General features: G+C 48.2%; 1 protein-coding gene across 12 annotated transcripts in view; it reads left to right on the top strand.

Moving 5' to 3' along the window:
• The first annotated feature begins 1,296 nt into the window (after positions 1-1,296).
• Positions 1,297-22,193, top strand: part of LOC100381570 (uncharacterized) — a 47,130-nt gene continuing 26,233 nt past the window's right edge. For 2 of the 12 annotated variants that reach the window (XM_035959662.1, XM_008649801.4), the window contains exons 1-11: positions 1,432-1,731; positions 2,517-2,597; positions 2,924-2,979; positions 3,287-3,365; positions 3,482-3,641; positions 3,788-3,921; positions 4,983-5,051; positions 7,659-7,746; positions 8,400-8,475; positions 8,638-8,711; positions 16,315-16,422. In XM_035959662.1, the coding sequence (XP_035815555.1) occupies positions 3,486-3,641; positions 3,788-3,921; positions 4,983-5,051; positions 7,659-7,746; positions 8,400-8,475; positions 8,638-8,711; positions 16,315-16,422 (705 nt within the window). In that variant the 5' untranslated portion in view covers positions 1,432-1,731; positions 2,517-2,597; positions 2,924-2,979; positions 3,287-3,365; positions 3,482-3,485. Of the gene's footprint in view, positions 1,732-2,516; positions 2,598-2,664; positions 2,980-3,286; positions 3,366-3,478; positions 3,642-3,787; positions 3,922-4,982; positions 5,052-7,658; positions 7,747-8,399; positions 8,476-8,637; positions 8,712-16,314; positions 16,423-22,193 lie in introns of all 12 variants that reach the window. The other 10 variants (XM_035959664.1, XM_035959661.1, XM_035959663.1 and 7 more) reach the window with 8 other exon arrangements.

Genomic DNA, 22,193 nt, shown 5'->3' with positions numbered 1-22,193 from the left:
GTACCGATAAATATTTTTTATTCCAAAAGAATGGAATGTGTGAGAACAGAATTCTCTTTTGTGAAGCAAAAACATTCTATGGACCATATAGTGACATGCTAGGGAACTCAAAAAATGCAGACACTAGCTTCTGCAAGCCCCTATGAAACCAACAGGCTGCAAGTTTGAAACGAATTGTTGAAAATAATAAAAAATAGAGCAATGATGCACAACAGCCTCAAATTACGCTGACAGGTATTGACGCGGCTGCCAGAATCAAAGTCTGAGCCCGCTCCTGGTGGTGTTTATTGGTGGTGTTCATGGGTATCACAAAATTTTAGGTTTTAGAATTAGTTTTCGAGCTGCCCATACCACTATTTTGTTGGTAAAATGAAGTCTTCAATGAAATGGACGGCTGCTCACTTCTATTTTTACTGCTCTCGCAAATCCATTTTTCACTTGTGTGAATGACCAAGCGATGATGCTATCACAAATAGTGTGGTGTGACCCTACAATTTCACTTTTCAGTCAATGATGATGGATCATACGAGACTTTTTTTACTTCAGCATGTTCTTTGATAGGGGACGAATTTGCATGAGGTGTTATGAACTACAGACGGAGGTGAGCATTGAGAGCGTTTGTGTATTAAAGTGCACTGCACTACAATACTTGTCTGTGGATGTTGAGCGTTTACTTTAGCTTAATCAATCTTGTAGTTTTTTAATGTTATCTTTGTCATCCATGCAAGATTATCTTCATCGTGTTTCGCAAGATGAGAGTCACCAAACACCTGTTTGGTTTTGTGTAGAACTTCACGCTCCTTTCTATCCCGGATACTTCTATCCTTATTCGGATGATGGTGCCTAGCAGCAACGATAGCCTATCATCGACCTTGACGAGCAGCCATAGATCTCCCTCAACAATTTATGTGCAGTCGCAACGCACATGCACTTAGTTAGTTAAGAATGAAGTTATTAGTTTTTACTATTTTAGATGGGAACGTATCTGGTGCAAACCAACTCCTCCGTGCAACCGTGCAAACTTCTAATCTGAACACATGATGTTAATCCAAGGGAACGCGCAGAGGAGTGGGAAGGGGAATTTTGAAAAGGTGTGATTAGCAGCGGACAGTTAAGTATAAAATTATCCACGTCCCTGCGTTTATTGGATCAACATTATATAATTTAGATTAGAAATTCGCACGGTTGTACAAATGAGTTAGTTTGCACCTGATATGTTCCCAATCCCATTTTAGATGGGAATACGAACAGGACACGGTTTAAGCAGTAAAAACGAACCAACCCCCACGCCGGCTTCGGTGGGTCGCGGATTCGTACGTCCCCGCCAAAAACCGGATTTGACAGCGGCCGATAACGTCCGCCGCGGCGGCGGCTGACGGGCTGAGAATAGGAGAGAGAAACCCCTCTTTCTCTTCCTCTCCTTCTCGACGAACCCGTCCCACAAGCACGTGCGAGCCAAGGCAGACAAGAGCGAGGTGGAGAGAGGGAGAGAGAGTGAGTGAGAGAGGAAAACCCCGCCCCCGTCCAGGCAACCTTCGTCGACGCATACGGCGGAGGCCACAGAGGCGCCACGCGAGGGAGCCCCGCCGCAGCAGCGGCCGCGAATTCGGCACCCCCGGATCTCCTTGCCGGCGCCCGGGGCCCCGATCGCCTCCTCCCCATGGTCGTGCCCCTCCGGGCGTTCTCCTCGCGCGGGCGCCTGCCATGTCGGACCTCGCTTCCACCAGCAAGGTATACGCCCGCCCGAGCCCAGTTCGCCACCTGATCCCTGTCGATTTCCCCCTCGAATTCCCCGGGGGATTCCCGCCCCGCTGCCGCCCGGCGGTTAATTCCGCGCCGAGGTTTAGATGGATGGATGGGCCTGAGCTGGCTGAGAGAGTGAGAGCTCGGACCCTAGTTTTTCCCAGCGCTTGCTGGCACCACTGCCTTATTTCCAACTGCGGTTCGGCCTCTTAATCTGCTGCCCGCCGTAGTCCAGCCCCGAGTTTTGGGGCTGTGTGTGTTGTTGGGAGGTGTTCTATGCTGCCTGAGCCACCGAATCTGTTGAGCTCACGTCCCGGCGATGTATACCGGCAACGCGAATCTGTGCACTGGAATGAATCAACGATCACTCAATCTCACCTAGACAAACGAAGAGCAGAGGCTGTTTTTGGTGTTGCGAAAAGAACAAGCAGCTTCTCTGTTGTGTTGTCTCTTTATTCAGACTTTCTAAAGTGATAAACATGCAGACTATGCGCTTGGTTTACAACTAACAGAATCAGCTCCTCATGTACTGTACTGATTGATAGGCTAGTGTTGGTTCCTTCTGTCACATGACGCAGTACTCATTCAAGCTACTCCTAGCTTGCACATGGCAAACCGACAAAATTCACTCCTAATAAATCGTTGTAGAGTTGGTAGTCCTGTTTTTTTGGTCCATGGATCAAACATGGCAAGTGTGGCGGTGTACTTCACGTGCGCAGCAACGTGTAACGGCACTCTTGAATATCTCACATGTTGACCCTTGTTTGTCACAGGATAAACTTGCGTATTTTAGAATAAAGGAGCTCAAAGATATCTTAAATCAGCTGGGGTTGCCGAAGCATGGAAAGAAGCAGGTCAGCAACTGTTGTGGTCTATTATTTCAGCTTTTCCAACACTCTGTTTCTACTCCGGGATGTGTAGGATTGCAACTGAATGGTGGCGCATGGCATACGAGCCTCCAGGGTGAACTAGCCATCTGGCAGTACATAGTTGTTGGGTCTGTTTGCTGTAGTGCTGTGCACAACTCGCTTTGGCAGTAACCATGGGTTCAATCCATCAGCATTGCATTTTCAGGAATCAGAACCATTCCCCCCCCCCCCCCCCCCCAACACAATCAGAATCTCATCTTCACTATACTTGGCTCAGCTTTGTACTTGTGGTATCTGATCCATTTTTGTAGTCGTTGATCACAGGACCTTGTTGACAGGGTATTGGCAGAATTATCAGATGAGCAAGGTATGGCGGGTTTTCCTGCATATTTGCCCCCCTATATTGTTGCCTTTAACTGCTGCATTTTTTTATGGTTCAATATTGGTTACCATTACTTTTTCAGTTGTGCTCAAGCCAGTAGGTTTTGTTATGCACAACTGTGCCATTGTAGTTCACTATAGGTCATTTCTTTATTTGTCCTTGAGCTGATGATTGGTCAATAAAAAACCTCTTCTGTTTTAGAGCATCAGCTAGTTCACATTTTCTTCTTCTGAACTACTAAGTTCGTTCTTTCCATGAAATCTGGATCTTAAGCTTTATTTGCCTTTTGCAGGTCAACGCCATCATGGATGGGGAAGGAAAAATGCTCTTACAAGGGAGGCGGTGGCAAAAGTTGTTGATGACACATACAGGTTTCATTCCATCTGTTTCTCAATTTTCAGTACAAGAATACGTACCAGACAGTTGACTATGTCAGATGAAGTTGTTGACTTGGTTCCTTTTGGTGCCTCGGTGCTTTCATTAGCAGGAAAATGCAAGTATGTGCTCCTGACCTTCCCTCTAGGAGTCACAGTGGGTCAGATTTCAATCATTTTAGGCCCAAAGAGGAAGCCACTGACTTCTACTATGTGGAGACTAAGGTCCGCTGCCTTTGCAATAGCACAATGCTAAATGACAAGATTATCAAGGTATCTTACCCTTTTATATATGTGCATTTATTTTGTTTTCAGTTGAAAGGGACATAGGACATGAAACATTTTCTCTTAACTGCAACCAGTATGTTTTGATGCCATGTGCCTTGTTAATCTTTTATCTCGCGCTTTGTTTCCTGCAGTGTGAAGATGGCAAATGCCAGCTGTGGCAGCATTTTACCTGCGTACTCATTCCAGATACACCCACGGAGGGTGCTGGCCCTGATATTCCACCTCATTTTTATTGTGAACTGTGCCGACTGAACCGGGCAGATCCGTATGTTCTGCTATAATTTGTTTAGCTTTCTTTGTTTTACTATTTTTTTTCAAGAGTGTCCTTTGGGATGTCCTGCTATAGCTAAAATGTTGTGAATGAACTGTGCTATGGTTTTCATTTCCTGTATGGTTTACTCTTTTTGGACTGTGACCTTTTTTCACTCACCCAAGGTTTATTAGACCCCCTTTTGTTCTACCAATTCCTACACTTGATTGATCTGGAAATCGGCAATTGATCCCATGACCTCTCTTGTTTAACAGCCCATGCTACTGGTTGCTTAGTTGTCTGATTGAATGTTTGTTGTTAGACTGATATGTTTATATGTTGGTACTTGGTAGTTGGTACACATATGGATGTTATTGAACTAGACATTTTTAACTGGTTTATTAGAACCCCCCTCTGTTCTACCAATTCCTACACTTGATTGATCTGGAAACTGGTAATTGATCCCATCCCATGACCTGTTGTTTAACAGCCCATGCTACTGGTTGCTTGGTTGTCTGATTAAATGTTTGTTGTTAGACTGATATGTTTATATGTTACCATGTTGGTACTTGGTACACATATGGATGCTATTAAACTAGTCATTTTTAACTGGGCTATGCGCTGAACCTTTTGAATGTAGCTGTGTAAACTGTTAGACCCATTCTGTGATCTTTCAAGCTGGATACTTGTATTATCACTCCGTAGGTTAAGTGACACTCTCTATTGTCTTTGCCTGAGTTAATAGTGTGCCTTAAGGCCTAAGCTCTTTCTTCTTTTTGCTCGGCTAGAACTTGCTGATGGTTTATTTCCTTTTGCAACAACTATAACATGTAAAAATAGCCTACTTATTCAAGACTAAAATGCTTTGTGTCTCTAGTTTTCTATGCAATTGAAGTTACTAGTATGCCTTTTGGTCAGATCCTCGAATGTATTATGAGCAAAAGCTGCTGGTGAGACTTGTAAATCTATGTAGGCTTTCTGAAGTTGGCATTGCACTGGACCAACTTTACTTAGAATTTCTTATTGTCTGCCATTCTTGTCCTGGTTGCTTATAATTCCACCCTTCGGATGTGCAGGTTTTGGGTGACTACAGCAAATCCACTACTACCTGTGAAATTTATCTCATCTGGTGTTGGAAATGATGGGTGGGTATATAATGGAACTTCTTGTGGTGGCCACATTTTATTTTATCTTATAAATAATCATCCCCTTACCTAATGTGCATTTGTTTTTTGGGGTGTGAGGGGCAATACACATACATTACGTATGTCATAGCTAAGGTTAATTTTAATTTTTTTGGAAAGCGCAGGAGAGCTGCGTTTCATTGATCAAAGAGAAAGAAGGCCCCCATACAACCCCAAAGCTCTCATACGGGGGCCAAGTATGAGAGAAGGGAACACACACCTCTAGGACAATAGAAAGAAAAAAACACACCTGACCCGACCCTAACCAGGAACTAATTAGTTCCACAAATGCCTAAGGCTTGGAGATTTTTTGGCTCCAGCCAGGCACCACAGGCTGTGCTCATCCCTAAAATTAGACAAAATCAGACTAACAGAGGGAGATTCAGACATAAAAATACAATCATTTCTATGCTTCCATATACTCCAGGCTCCTAAGATGATCAGGGAGTTCAATCCTTTTCTTTTCTCCTTACTGATTTTTCTCGAAATCTTTCTCCACCATTCAGCAAAATTATTATCTAGTTGTCTGGGTGCCAAGGTTGAGAGGTTCAGAGTAGAGAACAGAGAAATCCAGACTTGTCTGACAACCACACAAGAAGTTAACAGATGTTGGATGGTCTCATCCTCTTGATCACAGAGGGGACATCTGTCTGGATGAGGTAGGCCTCTTCTAGCAAGCTGATCAGAAGTCCATCATCTATTTCTGACAGCCAGCCACATAAACATCTTGCATTTGTTTGGCGCCCATGATTTCCAGATTCTCTTCCATTGTTCAAAGGTAGTAGAACCCTCAAAGAATGCCCTGTAAACTGATTTTGAAGAGTATGTCCCATCTGATTCCAGCTTCCATATGTGTCTATCTTCCTGATCAGTTAAGGTCACATCCTAAATATGATCCCAAAGTCTGAAAAATTCTGCAAAATGCTGCCAGGAAAGCCCACCTTGAATGTCATTGACCCAATCATTATTAACCAGGGACTCAGCAACAGATTTTCTTCTTCTAGTTCTAACTGGGACAATAGCAAAAATTGTTGGTGCTAGGTGCTGCACAGATTTTCCATGAATCCATTGGTCCATCCAGAAACGGGTGTTGTTACCATTCCCGACCTCTGTCACCACTATTGCTGAGGAAAGAGCCAAAGCATTGAGATGAGAGGGGAGTTCCAAGTCTGTCCATGGTCGATCAACCCTCACTTTCTTATGCCACTGCCACCTTAATTGCAAAGCCCTCGCCATGACATTCAAGTTGGGAATACCATGTCCTCCCAGCTCAAAAGGTCGAGTGACCTTATCCCAAGCCACTAGCCAGCAACCCCCATTGGCATGATCTCTGCCTTTCCATAAGAACCCTTTTCTGATTTTATCCACTCCTTGATGAACCATTTGGGAACATTAGTAGCAATTAGCAAATAAATAGGAATTGCAGAAAGAACATGTCTAATCAAGGTGGCCGTGCCAGCCCTGTTCATTAGAGATGCTTTCCAAGATGGAAGCTAGTCAGCAATTTTCTCCACCCAAGGCAAGAGGTCAATCTTTCTCAGTTTCTTATTGGATAGAGGCAGCCCCAAGTACACACAAGGAAAAACTGCCCTGGAACAAGGTAAAATCTCATTTGTGGCTGCTAAAACATCTTCCTCACAAGCAATATGGATCAAGCTGCTCTTACTTAGATTTGTATGCAGCCCTGAGGCCTCATCAAAGATATTTAGGATGCCTTTTGTAGTTAACAACTCCTCAGTGGCTGGTTTGATGAATAGGGCAACATCATCTGCAAATAGAGATAGTCTCTGACCAGACACCCCTCGATTAAAAGGCTGAAGAAGGCCCTCATGCTCTGCCTTTACAAAAAGATTGTTGAGAACATCCATTTCTATGGAAAATTACTTCACCTGGCTCCCCATTTAGCAAGATTGTAGTGGAGGAAGAGGCTAAAAGGCTTGAAATCAGATTACACCAGGCAGTGCTGAATCCCAAATGAATCAAGACCTCCAAGAGAAAGGCCCAAGAAACAGAATCGAAAGCTAATTTTAATTTTGAGGGCAAATTGGCGCTCTATTGCTGTCATGAATTATTATTGTAGCCATATGGATATTTATAGTGTCATTGATGCTGTGCTATACATAAATATATCCTTGTTACCTAGTCAACAAACACTACTATCTTCAACAACAGTCATATGTACTTCGGTTCAAGATCTTTGGTTAGTAATTAAATTCTACTGATAGGTTTGACATGATAATCCTTGCAGTCTTGTTGATTGCTAGTACAAATTTTTGCTCATTGATATGAATGTATAACACTAGAGCTCATTTGCATGTATGCAGTACAATGTTCATTGGTTTGTTCTTAATTGTTAAGATACATTATAGTCTGATAGAGCATACAAGGTATAATATATGTGGGCATTTCTATGATAAGGTGGTCCATAATTGTGCTTTTGGTCCATATATAGCATGTCATTTGAGTACACTTAACTATTCTGCTATTTTTAGTTCGTATATTATCTGCATTGATATTACTGTGTTGCTGATGCATAAACGTGTCCTTGTGAAACCTTCATATCTCTAGAGCAAGCGCACCTCAAATTGTGGAGAAGACCTTCCAACTTTCCCGAGCAGAAAGAGAAACAGTCCAGAGGCCAGAATACGATCTCCAGGTTTGCTCTCCAGTCTCCACAACCTAGGTTTCATTTGCCTAGATCCTGATAAAATTCCTGCACATTTTATTAATGTCATGATGCTGCTATGCCATAAATAAATCTTAGCTGTGGATAATTATGCTCTTTCTCCAGCATAGTGTTCACACATAGTACATTGGTGATTATGCTATGCCATAAATCATGCTATAAATACACCTTAAGGCACCGAGGAAGAAAGCATTGGTCTATGGTCACTTGGAGTCTCTGAACCTTGTTATTGAGTCAACATCTTTAACATAGTGTTTATGCATAGTACACTGAAGGAAAACAGCTATTTATGATTATGACCTTTCTCTAACATCAAATATCTTTGATTTCTCATGTCTACCCGTATTATGAGTTATCTACTGATTATGACCTTTCTCTAAAATCAAATATCTTCGATTTCTTATGTCTACCTCAGTTATGAGTTAACCACTTAAATCATTTGCAAATAGTGTGTGCAATATAGACTTGAGTGTTGCACATTAAGATCTTCTGTCAAAAGGTCTTGATTTGATGTATTAAGATTTCTCATGTCCTATCCAGCAAAGAAAAAGCACTTGGATACACTCACTCGTTCTGTTGCACAGTCCTGTTAACTACCGGTTGTGTTGTGGGTCTGTGGACAGGTTTGGTGCATTCTTGTAAATGACAAAGTCCAGTTCAGGATGCAATGGCCTCAATATGCAGAATTGCAAGTGAACGGTATTTCATAAAATTTATTGTATAACTTGGATTCATTTAAATGCATTTGGGCTCAAAACTTGGTGTATATGTTGTATACCTGTGCCATTTAGTATAGGTCTACAGTGATATTTTTATGAAATTAAGGGATTGCCAGTGTGATATTTAGTTCTGTTTGTCCAGGTATTCCTGTACGAGTAATGACCAGGCCTGGTTCTCAGTTACTAGGGATAAATGGACGTGATGATGGGCCACTGGTAAGTTTATTCTTACTTTGTCTCGCTGGTAGGATCTAGATGCTTGTTGGACAGACATTTATGGTATTACCTCTTTATTTGATTTGGTGGCGGCGGCGGTGGCGGTGGGGTTGGTCTAACAAGCATTTATATTATCTTTTGGGTATGTTCTTTTGGGTTCACTTGTACCTTTGAAATGAACTATATTAGAACACGATATAAGCTTGTTTTTCATCCATTTTTAAGTGTGAAGTATATGAAGGGATTAGTAACATTAAGTATATCTGTGTTAAGCTTGTTTTGGGGTCTTTACTCTTTACTCTTGTGGCTTATACTCCAGACACTTGATATATACTCTTACGGCTTATACTCCCTCCAGTTGTTTGTACTTGATGCTCAGACAGGGAAACCAAGTTCGTTTTAGTTTTTTTGTCTGTAATGTCAACTACATATTGCTGGAGCTAGTAGCATTCTTTATCACTTCATGCCACTTTTAACAAGATCTGAGTGCATCAGCAATTTAACCTTTTTTGTACATGTGGGACAGTCCTCTTGAGACTCTTTAAGAGCATATGTTTTGACATGGTACAGATACCACTTGATTTTCTTCTGCTTTCCTGAAGCCAGGAGTTATGGGGGTTGAAAAATGGCCTTTAGTCACCCTGTCTTTTTATAAAATGTTGCATGTTCTTGATTCGTAGCATAGTCTTGGTAATAGCGCTATGTAAGCCTGAAAACCTGAAATGGGAATGCTATATTAAACTACTGGCTAAGATACTGGAGCACATGTTCATACTTTGTCAGCGAACTTGCTTGCTCTTCAGCTGGTTCACATGCACACATTTTGGCTATCAATGGAGATGTTAAAATGTGGTGCTGGTTTTTTGTTTCCCATTGGACGACCACACTAGTTGCCAGCTCCTATCCTGGTTTGTACACATGTTGCCAGATTAGATACTGCTACTCTTACTAAATGTTCATAGTTATCTGTGAAGTGCATTGTTTACTCCTACATTGAGCTAGGTTGTGGCATGCATCATTCTTGATATCTGTTGCATGTGACGATGAGATCCATGGATACTATTTTCTATCTTTTTTGGCAGAAAGCGTCTTGCCTTAAATTGCCTGAACACTCAAGTTTATATTGAATGATGCAAGCCTGCATCGTAGGAATACTAGGATTGTAAGACTAAAGGATACCATTGGAAACATCAAAACAAAATAGAAAGTAATACAAAATAAAACATAAACATACTGAATGTCATTATACTAATAGACACCCCCACAATAATAATAATAATACATTAGCTCATAGCCATGCAATTGTTGATGTGAGGCAAGTCCATGATGCAATAACCACTGTCAGGTTTTATCAAGAAATTTCTAGTGCTGATATGAAACATGCTGGAGATGGTTTGGATATGTCCAACGGAGACCTCTAGAGCCACCAATGCATAGTGGGATCCTAACACTGGTAGTAATGGGAGGAGAGGCAGGGGGACACTGAAGTTGACATGGGAAGAAGCAGTAAAAAGAGACTTGAAAGGATGAAATATACGGTGTATACCCAAAGATTTAGCCTTGAATGAGAGCGAATGAAAAACAGCTTTCCATATGCCTCAACCTTGATTTGTGGCTTCTGTCGGGTCTCAACTATAGTCTACCCCAACTTGCTTGGGACTAAAGGCTTTGTTGTTGATGATATGAAACATGCTATGAGGCAAGATTTATACTTGTTAGAGTACCCATTCAAGGTTTGGGGTTTACCCCTTGTAATTACCTTCTCACCCCTGTGTAATGGGCTAGGCCCATCTAACTCAGTCTATTAATACATCACCCAACCCCTTGTTAGGGTTAGGGTTTCCCTCATGGTATAGAGCCAGTTCTTTTTTCTCGCTCTCCTTCCCACTCTCTCCCTCCCACCAGCCGCCGGCTGCCCAACTCCCGCCGGCGAGCCCCTCCCCCCTCCCCTCCCGCTGGCGAGCCCCTGCCCTCATCGACGACGTCGGCCACCTCTCCTACGTGGCCGCCGCCGCCGCCCCTGGTGTGGGCCTGGCCGCCTCCGCCGCCGCCCCTGGCGTGGGCCTGGCCGCCGCCTCCGCCCCTGACACCCTCCTGGCCACCTCCGACGCCTACTGCGCGAGCCCGTTTCTGCCCGCCCCCCTGGGTGCGGCCCCATCCCTTGCCGCCGGCCTGGCCGCCCACCTGGGCGCGGTTCCCTCTCTGGCAGCCGGCTGGGCCGCCTCCCTGGCCGTGGCCCCCACCCTGCACGCCGGCCTGGCCACCCCCATGGCCGCAGGACCCTCCCTGCCTGGCCTCACCGCCCTCGCAGCGAGCACACTGGTGGAAGTGCTCCCTACATCGCCGGCCTCGGGCCCCTCCGCGACGCCACTCCTCTGGCCCTGCGTCGAGGCTCCCCGCCGGGTTTTCCCACCCTACCGGCACCTACGAGAACGACATCGTTGCGTCCTCCACGCTCCCCACCACCAACCCCTCGCTCGTCGCCGCCCTCGCTACGATCCAGGCCGCCGTGGTTGCCTCGCGGGAGCGCGAGCACGCCACGTCCCTCGCCTTGGAGCAAGAGCGTGCTTTGGGCGCTGCACTGACCACCCAGATGGCTACCGCGCAACGCCTCCTTCTCGGCTGCCCGTCGGTCACTCGTGAGGACCCCCCGGTGATCCAGAGGCCCTCCCCGCCTCTGGCCTTGATGCCGACCACATCGCTGCTCTCCATGCTCAAGCCGCCGGACTGCACAACATCCGGTCCCTCGCATCGCTGCTCTCCATGCTCAAGCCGCCGGACTGCACAACATCCGGTCCCTCGTGTTCGTTGTGTTGGATCCGGCGTCCTCCCACTGCCCCCGTTGGCGAGGACAAGTCCTTCTCACACTGCGGCAGTACGTCCTCGTCGATCACATCCTCGACGACCTCGACGCTCCGCCATCTCCCTCCTGGTGCCTCATGGACACCGTTGTCCTCTCGTGGCTCCACGACACCATCATCGTTGAGCTCTAGGACATCATTCGCGACCAGGCGGACACAGCTCGTCAGGCGTGGCTCGCTCTCGAGGACCAATTCCTCGGGAACAGGGATGCGCGAGCGCTCCATCGCGACGCCCAGTTCCACCTATTCTCTCAAGGGGACCTCTCCGTGGGAGAATACTGCCACCAGATGAAGGGCATGGCAGACTCTCTCTGCGACCTCGGCGAGCCTGTCGCCGACCGGACCTTGGTGTTGAACCTTCTGCGTGGCCTCAACCCCCGCTATGGCTACCTGAAGGCTCTCATCAAGAGGACCGTTCCCTTTCCCACATTCCATGCCGTCAGGAACGAGCTTCTCCTCGAGGAGCTCACCATGGCGTCTGAGGCCCCTGCTCCGGTTCCAGCGCTCTACATCGTTTGTCCCGGCGGTCAGGCACCTTTAGGGGGCCAGACCCCTCGCCCTCCACCGACCGGGGCCCCTACCCGCCCCACACCTGCCGTCCCTGCGGCCCCTCGTCAGGCGTTAGCCGCCGACGGAGGTTGTCGTTCCCGCAAGGGCGACCGTGGGGGTGGAAGCTCCTCTCGTGGTGATCCCTCCGGCCGGGGTGGCGGCCAGGCGTGGCCGTCATTCTATAACCCTTGGACCGGGACCATCGCCATGTGGCTGGGCCATGCCCCGAGTGCCTCCCGTCCCCCGGCGCCGGCTCTCCTTGCTGCGCCTCCCTATGGCGTGCCAGCCACGCCTCCAGCTCCTGCCCTCGGGGACCCCCACCTCGACGACTTGGTCCCCGCTGGCTGGCGGCTGGGACAACGCCTCCCTCACTGTCGCCTTGAACACCATGGCGATGACCCCTCCTCCCACCGACTGGGTGATCAACTCTGGTGCCTCCTACCACACCACTCCCACTGCAGGCACGCTCTCTCGCTCCCATCCCCTTCATTCTTCTCACCCCTCCTCGATCGTCGTTGGAAACGGTTCCACTCTGCCAGTCACCTCGGTAGGTGCCTTGGTTCTCCCTGGGCCGTTCTACCTCAACGACGTTCTCGTAGCCCCTCACATCACTCATAATCTCCTCTCTGTTCGTCGGTTCACCACTGACAACTCTTGTTCCATTGAGTTTGATCCCTCTGGTTTTTCTGTGAAGGATCTGGCCACCAGGACCCTCCTCGCCCGCTGTGACAGCTCGGGCCCGGTCTACACGCTACGGCCTTCCACTACCGGCGTGTTTCCGCCTCCCGTCCTGGTCTCCACCACCTCCTCCACCACTTGGCATCGTCGTCTCGGCCATCCAGGACCCGACGTCATGACCAAGATTACCAGTAGTTTAGATCCTTCATATAGTAGGGGACATTTTGAGGGCCTCTGTCATGCTTGTCAGTTAGGCCGACATACTCGTCTCCCATTTACTACTTCTTCTCGGGCTGAGCAGGCTTTTGACTTGATTCATTGTGATCTCTGGACTTCCCCTGTACTCAGTCTATCTGGTTATAAATACTATTTGGTGATTTTGGATGATTTTTCCCACTTTCTTTGGATCTTTCCACTTCGGTTAAAGTCTGACACGTTCACCACCCTCACACACTTCTTCGCCTGGGTCTCCACCTAGTTTCGTCGCCCTGTTCGTGCCCTGCAGTGTGACAATGGCTGCGAGTTCGACAACCACGCCTCCCGTTCTTTCTTTCTCACTCATGGTGTCCAGTTGCGTCTCTCGTGCCCCTACACCTCTGCCCAGAACAGCCAGGCCGAACGCATGATTCGCACCACCACCAATATGATCCACTGCCTTCTCTTCCAGGCGTCTCTCCCTGCCAGCTACTGGGCAGAGGCCCTACACACCGCCACACACCTCAACCGTCTTCCCTCGAAGGCGGTGAGCCACCCTACTCCCCACTTTGCCCTTTACGGCACAACCCCTCCCTACGACCACCTTCGCGTGTTCGGCTGTGCCTGCTACCCTAACACTTCCGCTACCGCTCCTCATAAGCTTTCTCCTCGCTCCACTCGTTGCCTTTTCCTTGGCTACTCCCCTGACCATAAGGGGTATCAGTGTCTTGACCTCGCCTCCCACCGCATCATCATCTCTCGTCACGTCGTCTTCGACGAAGATGTATTTCCCCTTGCAGGCCCCTCCCCACCCACCGATCTCGAGTCCCTCCTTGAGTTCGATCCGGTTCCCCCACCCCCAGCGCCCCGCCTTGCGCCGTTACCTGCACCTCGTGTGGTCTCGACGCCGCCGCCTGCGCCTCTTCCCGTGCCTCGCGCGGCCCCGTCGACCTCGCCTGCGCCTCGTGCGGCCTCGACGATCCTGCCTGCGCCACACGCGGCCCCGTCGACCCCGCCCGCGCCACGCGCAACCCCGTCGACCCCGCCTGCGCCTCGCGCGGCCCTGTCGATCCTGCCTGCGCCACGCGCGGCCCCGTCAACCCCAACTGCGCCACGCGCAGCCCTGTCGACGAACACATCACGATTCGCCGACCCCATGCTCGCCTACCACCGCTGCGGGCATGCCACTACCTCGGCGCCTGCTGACCCGGGCTCGTCGACGAGCATGGCCCGCTTCGCCGACCTCGCCGTCGTCTATCACCGCCGCGAGCCGGCTCTGCCAGCGGCTCCCGACGCACCGGCGGCCCGCTCCAAGCCGCCTGTGTACCACCCGGTTGCCATCCACCGCGATCCCGGGCACGTCCACCCGATGGTGACTCGCCGCGCCGCCGGCATTCTCTGCCCTGTCGACCGGCTGATCCTGGCGGCTGCCACGCCTGCCACTCCTCCGGGCACCTCTCCGGTCCCCTCCTCCGTTCGCACAGCTCTTGCCGACGCCCATTGGCGTCGCGCTATGGAGGAGGAGTACGCGGCCCTAATGGCCAACCACACCTGGGACCTGGTGTCGTGTCCACCAGGCACCAACGTGGTCACCGGCAAGTAGCTCTTTCGACGCAAGCTGACCTCGGACGGCTCCCTTGACCGGTACAAGGCTCGTTGGGTCCTTCGGGGCTTCACCCAGCGCCCCGGAGTGGACTACGACGAGACCTTCAGCCCCGTCGTCAAGTTTGCCACCGTTCGAGCCGTCCTCTCCCTCGCCCTCTCTCGGGACTGGGCGATCCATCAGCTCGACGTCAAGAATGCCTTCCTCCACGGCACTCTGACAGAGACTGTCTACTGCAGCCAGCCCACCGGCTTCGTCGACGCAGCTCGCCCTGATCTGGTCTGCCGGCTGAACCGCTCCCTCTACGGCCTCAAGCAAGCGCCACAGGCGTGGTACAGCCGCTTCGCCTCCTACTTGGCCTCCATCGGCTTCGTCGAGGCCAAGTCGGACACGTCCCTCTTCATCTACTGGCGCGGCGACGACACTGTCTACCTCCTGCTCTACGTCGACGACATTGTGCTCACGGCATCCACCGCCGACCTTCTACAGCGCACGATCGTCGCCCTACAACGGGAGTTCGCGATGAAGGACCTGGGGCCCCTCCACCACTTCCTCGGCATCACTGCCGAGCGCTGGCCCCAGTGTCTCTTCCTTCACCAGCGCCAGTACGCCATCGACATCCTGGAGCGGGCGGGCATGTCCGACTGCAAGCCCTGCTCCATGCCTGTAGACACTCAGGCGAAGCTCTCTGAGGACGATGGGTCCCCGGTCGCTGACACGACGTCTTACCGGAGCCTGACCGACGCGCTCCAGTACCTCACCTTCTCCAGGCCTGACATCGCACTACGACCTCATATGCATATGCACATCCCGCGGGAGCCCCATCTCATCGCTCTTAAGCGGATCCTGCGCTACCTCCGCGGATCTCTCGACTACGACCTCCTACTACGACCATCCCCGACGCTGGAACTCGTGGTCTACACCGACGCTGACTGGGCTGGCTGTCCCGACACGCGCCGGTCCACCTCCGGCTATGCCGTCTTTCTGGGCGCCAACCTCGTCTCCTGGGCCGCCAAGCGACAGACTGTTGTCTCCCGCTCTAGCGCCGAGGCTGAGTACCGCGCTGTGGCAAACGACGTGGCCGAAGCCTCCTGGATGCACCAGCTACTCCACGAGCTCCACAGCCCCCTTCAGCGAGCAACCCTCGTCTACTGCGACAACGTCAGCGCGGTTTACCTCTCCACCAATCCCGTGCAGCATCAGCGCACGAAGCACGTGGAGATCGACCTGCACTTCGTCCGCGAACGTGTCGCTGCCGGTGACGTTCGGGTTCTCAACGTCCTCACCACGCTGCAGTTCGCCGACATCTTCACCAATGGGTTACCGTTGAGTGTATTTTTAGACTTTCGGTCCAGTCTCAACATATGTACATGATAGAGTTGTGACTGCGGGGGAGGGGGGGTGTTAGAGTACCCGTTCAGGGTTTGGGGTTTACCCCTTGTAATTACCTTCTCACCTCTGTGTAATGGGCTAGGCCCATCTAACTCAGTCTATTAATACATCACTCAACCCCTTGTTAGGGTTAGGGTTTCCCTCAATACTCCTATCTGTACATTCAGAGATAGAAAGCAATTGGGTGTACATTTCTAGCGGATGAAGGCCTAGTTTTAGTTTTGTAGTCGATATGATAATTTGATTGCAATGTTGTATTACTCTGAAATTCGTTTTTCAACTTATGTTCATTTGTTAAACTTGTCATTCTTTTATGTTTTTGCAGGTAACCACATGCAGTAGAGAAGGGATTAATAAAATTAGCTTATCAAGAGTTGATGCTCGAACCTTTTGCTTTGGAGTTCGAATTGTTAGGAGGAGGACTGTTCCTCAGGTTTTGTTTATTTGGCTTTCTACATATCATGTAGTTGAAATAACTAGGATCGCATGATTTCCTGTTTTGTAAATGATGTCTATGTATTGTCAACTTTGAGCTTGTTTCATGTTAAATATCATCAAGACAACAATATTTTGTGTTGACAGTTCATATTAAAGTTAGCACTGTTAAACTCATTAAAGAAATGTACAACAATGTTGTGGCTAGTGTTCGAACAAGTGATGGAGATAGATGACCTCCTGATTGATATAGTACTACATCAAGGATCAATTTTGAGCCCTTACCTTTTTGCCTTAGGCTATGGCCAGCAGATCGTGCATTTGGCCGTGCAAAATACTGTTTTCCACTGTATACTGCATTTTTTACAGAGTGGAGTTCAAAAAATGAGATATGAGGATGGGTAAGCTGTTGGAGATAGCCTTAGTGATGGATAAGGTCACAAGGGTCATACACGAAGAAATCCCTTGGTGCATGCTTTTTTGCGGGCGATGTAGTGCTAGTTGATGAAAGTCGAGCATGAGTAAATAGGAAACTAAACTTGTGGCGGTAGACTCTAGAGTCCAATGGTTTTAGACTTAGTAGAACTAAAACCGAATATATGATATGTGACTTTGGCATTACTACACACGAGGAAGGAGATGTTACTTTGGAAGTTCAAGTAGTGATCAGGAAGGATACCATTGGTATATAGGATCAATGCTATACAGACATGGATATTGATGAAAATGTTAGCCATAGAATCAAATCAGGGTCTGCTCCCCATTGCCCCTCTGCTGGACTGCACGCATTTCTAAAACTGGTGGAGCCAAAGCATCAAGAGTGTTGGAAAAGTTTACCTAATCATCCTAGTGGTCTGGCAGCTTTGGAAACATCGTAATTCTTGTGTCTTTGAGGGTTCCAGGCCTTGTGTTCAAAACGTGGTGTTAGCGGTGGTCGAGGAAGGGCACACTTGGTGCTTGGCTGGAGCTTCAGTCCTCCAAGACCTCCTGCTGCGTCAGCTCCCCTTGGGGACATCACCGTAATTCGGTGAAGGTAGTGGTCGTTCTCTACCTTGTGTGTGGCGCGCTGTCCTTAGCCGCGGTCTGTAATTGGGGCCAGCAAGTCTTGTCCTGCCCCTCTTTATATTTTTCTTCTTAATGAAATGACACGCAACTCTCCTGCGTTTGTTCAAAAAAAGAAGAAGAATCAAATCAGGGTCAATGAAGTGGTGCAAACGTTTTATATGTCAAGAGGGTACCACAAAAGATAAAAGACAAGTTTTATAGAATGACAATAGACCTGCTATGTTGTATGGTGCAGAATGTTGGCCTCGACATGTCTAGTAGATAAGTGTTGCGAAATGTGTATGTCGCGTTAGATTTATATGTGATACAAGAAGGGATCGAGTCTGGAATGATAATATATGTGATAGGCTAGAGGTAGCATGGATTAAAGAAAAGCTTCTCCCAGAGCTCGGATGGGCCCTCCGGATGCGTTGGTTGTGGCTTCAAAAAACAGACTCCAGTAGACCTTGGACAGGGCTTCCTATTCAGGTTCCAAGTAAAGCCAGAGCTTTCTTCAGTAAGGTCCTGGTCTCTGAGGTTGGAAATGGGTATAGTACCCTTTTCTGGTCTGATAATTGGCTGCAGGGTAAAAGCATCTCGACCATTGCCCCTAGTCTGCATTCTATAATCCCAAAGAGGATAGCAAAAAGTAGAACAGTCCATGAGGCATTGTTAAACAGAAGATGGATATCTGACATTAGAGGTAGTCTCACTGTTGGAGCTTTGGCGGATTATTTAAAGCTCTGGGATTGTCTCTCCGAAATTGAGCTACACCCCCTCACTGAAGACAGGCATATCTTTAGTGTAGCCCCAGATGGAAAGTATTCAGCTAAAACAGCTTACAAGGGCCTCTTCCTGGGTTCCTGCTCATTTGGCCACTATAAGAGGGTTTGGAAAACTTGGGCTCCAGCAAAATGTCGTTTCTTCCTCTGGCTGGTGGCTCATAACAGGTGCTGGACTGCTGACAGATTGGAAAAAAGGGGGCTCATTCATCCAAGCACCTGTCCATTATGTGACCAAGAACCTGAATCCATTAACCACCTACTGGTCTCATGTGTGTTTGCAAGGAGCTTCTGGTATAATCTGCTTAGAAAATTTGGGTTGGATAACCTTGCTCCCCAACCAGGCCTAACATCCTTTTTGGACTGGTGGGAGACAGCTTCTGAAACAGTTCATGGAATGGTCAAGAACGGATTGAGCTCTCTGATCTCTTTGGGGGCCTGGATGATCTGGAATCACCGTAATAGATGTGTGTTTGATGGTCAAACTCGCAGTCTCCCATCTATCCTTCGGCAGGCAGACGACGAGAGAAGACTTTGGGAATTAGCTGGGGCCAAGGGTCTCTCCTTTTTGGCAGCCCCTTTGCCGGATGGCTGACCCCCCTGGTTTCCTTCATCTCTAGTAATGTTTTTGAGTCCGGTTTCCATGGATTCTTTCGCTTATGTGCGTTACTGGCCTCCGTAAGGAGTCATTGCTGTAATCTGTGGTCTATTTTTTTTTTTTTTTTCTCGAAAGCGCAGGGGAACTGCGCCTTAAAATATATTAAGAAGAGGAAAAAAAAAGGTCTAAAATAGACCAGGTTACAAACAATAAGCTCCTTACGGAGGCCAGAACCTCCTATAAGTGAAAGAGTCCAATAAAGCCAGACTCAAAAAACTACTACTAAAATAGAAACAGCAGGAATCAGCCATTTGTTAAGGAAGCTGCCAAGAAAGAAAGGCCCTTGGCCCCAGCTAATGCCCACAGTCTTCTCTCATCATCAGCCTGCCGAAGGATAGAGGGGAGACAGGGAGTTTGTCCATCAAAAACGCATTTGTTACGGTGGTTCCAGATCATCCAGGCCCCCAAAGAGATCAGTGAATTCAGACCTTTCTTGACCATTCCCTGAACAGTTTCAGAAATCATCTCCCACCAATCCAGGAAGGAAGTCAGGCCCGGCTGGGGGGCCAAGATATCCAACCCGAACTTTCTGAGCAGATTATACCAGAAAAGCCTTGCAAACACACATGAGACCAGCAGGTGATTAATAGTTTCAGGTTCCTGATCACACAATGGACAACTGCTAGGATGATTGAGCCCCCTTTTTGCTAATCTGTCAGCAGTCCAGCACCTGTTTTGGGCCACCAGCCAGAGGAAGAAATGGCATTTAGATGGAGCCCAAGATTTCCAAACCCTCTTGTAGTGTCCAAATGCACATGATCCCAGGAAGAGACCCTTGTAAGCTGCCTTTGCTGAATATTTTCCATCTGGGGCTATGCTAAAGATGTGTCTGTCTTCAATGAGGGGGTGCAGCTCCAAACCAGAGAGACAGTCCCAGAGCTTGAAATAATCTGCCAGAACTCCCACAGTTAGACCACCTCGAATATCATAAATCCATCTGTTGTTTGACAAGGCCTCATAGACCGTTCTACTCTTAGCTATCTTCTTTGGGATTACAGAAAACAGGCTCGGGGCAATGGTCGAGATGCTTTTGCCTTGCAACCAGTTATCAGACCAGAAGAGGGTATTATGTCCATTACCTACCACCGAGATAAGGACTTTACTGAAGAACGCTCTGGCTTTACTTGGGACCTGAATAGGAAGCCCTGTCCAAGGTCTTCTAGAGTCAGTTTTATGTAGCCACAGCCATCGCATCCTGAGGGCCCATCCAAGTTCCGGTAGACTCGAGATACCCAGTCCACCAAGCTGAAGTGGGCGACACACCTTGCCCCAAGCCACCAAACAATGGCCCCCTTTAGCTTCTTTTCTTCCTCTCCAAAGAAAACCCTTTCTTATTTTATCTATAGCATCAACTGCCCAGTGGGGTATATCAATTGCCATAGCCAGGTACACAGTCATACCTGTGAGCACATGTTGCACTAGTATTCTCCTGCCTGCTCTGGTCATCAAATCAGCTTTCCAATTAGGTAGTTGGTCAGCAAATTTATCAACATACGGCTGGAACTGTTGCTTGGACAGCTTGTGCAAGGAAAGAGGAAGTCCCAAGTACTTGCAAGGAAAAACTGCGACCTCACACGGTAGCATACTTTGGACTTCCAAGATAGTTTCTTCTGAACACTGTATGGGGTAGACATTGGATTTCTGCACATTAGTTTTGAGACCAGAGGCACTGCCAAAAAGCTGCAAGATATCAAGAGTGATGGAGATTTCATCCACCGTAGGGTGTAAGAAGAGGGCTACATCATCTGCATAAATGGATACTCTGTGAAGTTGTCTTCTTGCTGCAAGCTGCTGCAATAAACCTGCCTCTTCTGCCTTTATAAATAAGTGTCCAAGAACATCCATGACCAATATGAACAGCATTGGTGACAGTGGATCCCCTTGTCTAAGCCCCCTTCTATGCTGAATTTGTTGACCAGGAAACCCGTTGAGCATGACTTGTGTGGTGGATGAAGCAAGAAGACCACAAACCATGTCCCTCCAGATCTGTCCAAACCCAATCTGCTGCATGACATCAATTAAAAAGGGCCAGGAGACCGAGTCAAAGGCCTTGGTGATGTCAAGCTTGAGGAGCAACCGAGATAATCTTTGTTGATGAAACAGTCTAGTTGTCTGTTGCACTAACATGAAGTTGTCCTGGATAAATCGCCCCTTAATGAATGCACTTTGGTTTGGGGATACCAATTCATTCAGTCTTGGTGCAAGTCGGTTTGCGAGAATTTTCGTAATGAGTTTTGCAATACTGTGGACCAGGCTAATTGGCCTGAAATCCTTAACTTGCTCAGCCCCATCTCTTTTTGGCACCATGGTGATGTAGGCAGTGTTAAGTTTCCAGAAATTGCTGAAATTTCTGCTCCAAACCGAAGATACCACTGCCATAATATCACTTTTCACAATGTTCCAGCACACTTTGTAAAAAAGACCAGTGAATCCATCCGGTCCCGGGGCCTTGTCAGAGGGTAACCCTTTGATGGTTTCCAGGACCTCCTTTTCTGTAAAAGGGGAGTCCAAGGCAGCCAGGTTGTATCTAGGTAGGCCAAGAGCTGCCAGGTCAATTGTTATATCCCTCTGTCCATCCTGCCCAATAAGATTTTTGTAGAAAAGGTCCACTGCTGCAGCTTTCTCACTGTGCTCAGATAGAATGTGACCACCATCCACTAGCTTGGCAACAAAATTCCTCCTCTTGCGATGCCTAGCATGAATGTGAAAAAACTTCGTATTCGCATCACCTTCTCCTAACCATGTGATCCTAGATCTCAGCCTTGCCATAGTGCGTTTGAAAGAAGACAGCAGCAGTGAGTGTTTTTTGAGACAGTTCTTAAACCAATTTTCAGCTGGGGAGAGGTCTCTTTCGTCCTGTGCCATCTCAAACCTGTGAAGCAGTTCTTTTGCCAAGGCTAACTGCAGCCTCACATGGCCCACCTGTTTGTCACTCCAGCTTTGAAGAGATCTTGCTGTTACCCTTAGCTTCAAATCCAGGGTTTGGAATGGACACCTGATATTGTGTACCGAATTCCAAGCAGCCTGTACCACTTCCAGGAAACCTTCCATTTTTGGCCAGAAAGCCTCAAAATGAAAGCGTTTCTTCCCAGGTTTGTTCCCTTGAAGACCCAGCAGGAGCGGACAATGGTCAGAATCATGTGATGCCATGCTCTGGAGGAGAACATTTGGGAAACATTGCTCCCAAGACACAGAGCAGAACACTCTATCAAGTTTAACTAAAACAGGGTTTGCTTGCTGGTTGGACCATGTGTACTTTCGCCCATGTAATGGAATTTCCTTAAG

The sequence above is a fragment of the Zea mays genome, chromosome 6 (genome assembly GCF_902167145.1).
Source record: "Zea mays cultivar B73 chromosome 6, Zm-B73-REFERENCE-NAM-5.0, whole genome shotgun sequence".
Taxonomy (NCBI): Eukaryota; Viridiplantae; Streptophyta; class Magnoliopsida; order Poales; family Poaceae; genus Zea; species Zea mays.
The sequence above is the reverse complement of the archived record's forward strand: the minus strand, read 5'-3'. Positions and strand labels throughout refer to the sequence as shown.